Source organism: Primulina tabacum, chromosome 10, assembly GCF_025594145.1.
Source record: "Primulina tabacum isolate GXHZ01 chromosome 10, ASM2559414v2, whole genome shotgun sequence".
NCBI lineage: Eukaryota > Viridiplantae > Streptophyta > Magnoliopsida > Lamiales > Gesneriaceae > Primulina > Primulina tabacum.
Window position 1 is genome coordinate 24,410,356 of NC_134559.1, and position 4,763 is coordinate 24,415,118.

Below are 4,763 nucleotides of genomic sequence, written 5' to 3' on the forward strand. Positions count from 1 at the left end.
CAACCAATTCTACTACTGTGACTAGATCTCAGGCTCTGGTGTTGTTTGCTATTGGTACTGGAAGGGCCTTTAACTTTGAAAATCTGGTGTTCAGGACAGCATTGCAATATGCTGAAGGAGACTTCAAGAAAACAAAGCTGCCCTACCCTTCACTGATTTATGAAATCTTGGAATCTCAAGGTTTCATTAGGGATATTGATGAAGATCATTGCCCTGTCAGAGATCCTTTGAAGATTTCTCCTGCTTATTTCAAAGGCAACAGAAAGATCGATCTGCCTTGGCTGCATTCATATGTTGCTCCGGATATTGGCAACACTGATGATACAACATCTGAACATGTGCCTGAGACAGCTGAACAGCCACCTACAGATGTTCCTCCTACTGGTTATGTCACACTGTCTATCTCCTACATTCAAGCTCAGATTGCCTATGGTCGACAACTGATTGAAAATGCCAAGAAAACCATTGAACATTATGAAAATCAAGTGGCTGACTATGAGCTTCTGCTGGGTGAAAGTGCCCATTCTGGACAAAAAGGGGGAGTAGATACAGATATAGCTGGAACCAGTGGAGCAAAAATGGCTGATGATGATGATGATGATGGCAGTAATGAAGGATAATGAGATTTTGAGTTTTTTTTTCTCTTGATGGTTTTGGTCTCTCTTGATGGTTTTAGTATTTTAGTTGTCCTTTTATTCTCTCTGATCTTTGTCCCTCCTGATTAATGAACTATTTCGGTGTTATGATCTGAATGTTGCAACATCTAACATACAACACCTGTGTGAACTGTATTTTTCATCAGGAGAAGGCTTAACGGTAGAATTCAGGGGGAGTCAACTAAAGTTGGGTGAGTCACTGATTTGCTAACAAAGGTGGAGCTGAGCCGCACAACCATTTTTGGGTTGTTTTGTCCAGAAAGGCAAAAAAGGGGAGATTGAAAGGAATTTTATTCCTTGATATATATTCCTTTTTTATCTTTAATATTTTGTCTTTCTAGACATGAGAATAATCTCGAAATTGATGATATGATCTCGTATAAATTCAATATGTGATATAAGACTATATTTGATATGACTCATAATATTTTTAAGATATGATATCATAATATCTTTAAGATATGATATCACAATATCTTTAAGATATTATCCTTGTTTTAAAAAGAGTTTGTTTCCTAATGAAATTGGGTTTTTATGTTAAATAGGACTCAAAGGAGAAGAAACGAAAGTGAGGGACGATATAGAGCATAAAACTTTCGGAGAGACAGATATGCATTTGTACGAAGAAAATATTTTCTGATTGAAGCAATCTCGTATCGTTGATAAAGTGTTGCTGTGAAGTGCTGACAACATCTGAAGACAACACCTAATCACTGTTTTGATTAGTGCGCTGATTTTTGAAGACTTTTTCACTTCTCAGTTGATGCATCCTATGTATTTTGGTTATACGATTTGTTAGAGGTTTAGGATGCAATTTGTTACTCGCCTTAATAAGGGAGTTGTTTTACTCTTTCACTAGTATTGGTTTTTGTAAACTTACAAGTTTTTCTAGTGAATTATTTTGCCCTGAGGCACCGCACAAGTATTTTATACTTGTGCATAATTTATCTCTCGTATCTCGTATTGTTATCATTCAAGTTGCGTGTTAGTGTGTTAAACTATAATTTTCGCTGCATGTTGTCGTGGGTGTTACAACACCTACGCACAACACCTACATTCTGATACACACAACACTCACCCTCGTCACATTCACTATGTGAAACGGAACTTTCACTGACTATCAATTAACTTGAAGCTTAGCCACAATTGGGAACTGGTTATGAAATAAGCAAGGTCAACTACATAAGACTGAACTTTAATTCCTTCATTCAATCAGTAGCCAGCCGGCTTTCCTACTTTTCTTCCAAGTGAGTGAAATTTCAAAGCTTGTGCATCATATTTAGCTTAACAAATTTCCAACATTCTAGAAAACAATATATATTAGTTTGCGTAGGCAATGACCTATACTGAACTGAACTTACATAAAATTATGTCAAACTTTATTACTTGGTAATTATCACTTGGTAAACTTTATTAAAGCACCGTTTCGTACAAAGATAAAACATTAAATTATTACCCATCCTTCGTTCATATATAATTTTTTACTCAAGTTCTGTGAATGATTATCAGAGTCATATGTCATTATCTTTTTTCATATATATTGATTTATCATACAGATATCATGAATCCCATTTCATGAAACAAACAAGTGTGTAGATGTGTAATTTCTTATGAACCTAAAAATTACACTCAAATTGAGCTCAAAATTTTCATTGGAAAGGACAATTATACATGCTGATAATCAGCCTACAAAGGTGATCAAATATGAGTTTCAAGAACATACCTCTATAGCACTATATATCTGATATGGTATTGAACCTTCTCCTTCTCTAGCAAGAACAAAGAAATGAACAAAGAAACAAACCTCAAATTTCGGACAAAGACTACATTTCTTCTCTTCTAAGCTTATTCAAAAGGGCTGTAATAAGAGCATCTCTTCTCTCAGCTCTAGCTTCTTCCCTAATCCTCCTTTGCTCCTCTCTTTCCCTCCATCTTCTCTCCATCATTATCCTCTCATTCTCCAAAGCCTCCATTTTTTGCCTCCATTCAATCTCCTTCACCCTCCTCTCCTCCTCTCTTGCTTCATAAGCTTTAATCCACTGCATATCCATCTCCATCTGCTGCTTCATGTAATCCTCCATTATGCCCTTTACGCCGTTTATTATCGAACTCACATTGCTAGAACTCGTTCCGGCCGAAGGGTTTCCTGCTTCTTTCCCTTTGGTGATCTTCTTCCTTCTTGTTCCCCCGGCCTTCTCCCCTTCGCTTTCCTCGTTTTCGTCTTCCTCGTCGGACGAAGAATATTGGACGGCCGCCTTTTTCCTTTTCTTCGGAGTAATGGCGGCGGCTCCGCCGCCCTCAGCCTCCAGCCACAACATTCTTTGCATTCTTGCTGCGAATATGGTTTGCAGATCATTGTAAAATGGAAACTGTTGCCTCATCCCTTCTGCTTCCATTGCTTCGCATCCCTATATATATAAAAAAACATAAAACACATCAGAAAACTTGCAAGTTAAGCATCTTTTCGGCACAATTTAATCTTAATATTATCCGATTAAAAATCTTACTGGTCATATGTTATAAGTTAAAATAATAATGAGATAAACAACGCGGATCAATAATTGATTACACTACATACCAGAAATGATTACGACCTTATAATTATCTATGGCGTATTAAAATTTAATTAATATCTGTAATCTAATTATTTTTTATATAAAAAAAAGATATATAAATATAAACCTTATAGCGTGTGACAAGGTTTTTCCACTTGCATTTACACTGATCAGCGCTTCTGATGTAACCCTTTTCTTTCATCCTTGTCGAGATAACCTCCCACAGAAGCTTATTCCTCTTGGTCTCCATGAAAGTGGGGTCGAGCTCGGCCCGAATCATCATCAAATCCCGGGTTTCTTGAATACTCCATTGAGGGAACCTGTCACCGCTACCCGTGTCGATATTCAGAGCTGCAGAATAAGGATTATGCAGCTGCGATTGATCCATATATAATATTTTGATATAGGGAAAAATTCTTAGCTAAATATCAAGAAAGTGAAGGAAGAAGAAAAAGGGGGGTCGGAATGAAAAAGGTTTTTGTGATAATGGTCGTGTGGTAATATAACCTAAAAATTGGGCAGCGTGAAAATATGGTGTGAAAATATGGAAATCTTTTTTCAAAGGAATATGTGGCTTAGGTGTCAAATAAGAGAGCAGAGAAAAGAAACTCTTTTCCTTTTCTTTTAAGATCGTTCCTTTTTTTCTCTTTTCCATGTGCAGTTTCTGTATTCCTTCTGTCTCATCTTTCTACGCGGAAACTGAGTTTTTCCCTTTAAATATGCATTTTTTATATGTTTTATTTGCTTTTTTATTTATTGCTAAAAATAGTTAAAGAAAATAAATATCTCTTTGGAGCATACACATTTGTTCATATTCCGCGCGTTTTGCTGTCGCCATGCTGACGAGCTGGAAAACGAAAGATCACAGAAGCCGGGGTCATCCCTTCGCTCATAGAATAAGAACACGTTATATTTTTGTTCAATATATTTATTCTTTTGCAATTTTATTTCTCCGTTTGTCGATTCTAAGTTTTAATCCGTTTTTTTTTTATTTTAGTCGTTTATACGGTGTGACACCGATACGATGATGTGTATGTGCATGATTCATTGTCTCGTTGCCGTTGACACAAAAATGACTAAAATGTGTGTAAGATTCATTATAATGATAAGTAAATGACTAAAATAGCTCAAAATAGCTAAAATCAAATATTGACAAGTAAATGTGAAAGATCGATATTGCGACATGTATGTGTGAGTAGATAGAATGGTTTTACTTTTGTTTTAGATTTCCATCTCATCAAGCCTCGAATTCATCTCTAGCTAGTTATTGACTGTCATATTTTAGTAGCAAAAATTATGAATATATATTATAGCCTTGTTTGAAAACTTAAAAAATAAAATATATATTTTTTCTTTTCAAAAAACAATCAAAAGTTGTCAATTTATATACTCAGGTAAATTTGAATTTATAACTGATTTGATTGTTTTTTTTTCCAAATCTCCATGATTTGATTATTGTTTTTCCCTTTAATTATATAAATAATTTTCTTAAGCTTTAATTTTTTTTGTTAAATCATTTAAAAATGATTAGTAACGATCATTAATTAATTGA

At 35.0% G+C, this 4,763-nt stretch overlaps 1 protein-coding gene across 1 annotated transcript; it reads right to left on the reverse strand.

Moving 5' to 3' along the window:
• Positions 1-2,279: 2,279 nt before the first annotated feature.
• Positions 2,280-3,909, reverse strand: LOC142505380 (trihelix transcription factor GT-3b-like). Its single transcript, XM_075618347.1, has 2 exons — positions 3,339-3,909; positions 2,280-3,064 (listed from the first exon to the last, which is right to left on the reverse strand). The coding sequence occupies exons 1-2, from the start codon at positions 3,597-3,599 to the stop codon at positions 2,480-2,482; spliced, it is 846 nt and encodes a 281-aa protein (XP_075474462.1). The 5' UTR covers positions 3,600-3,909; the 3' UTR covers positions 2,280-2,479.
• Between the last annotated feature and the right edge of the window lie 854 nt (positions 3,910-4,763).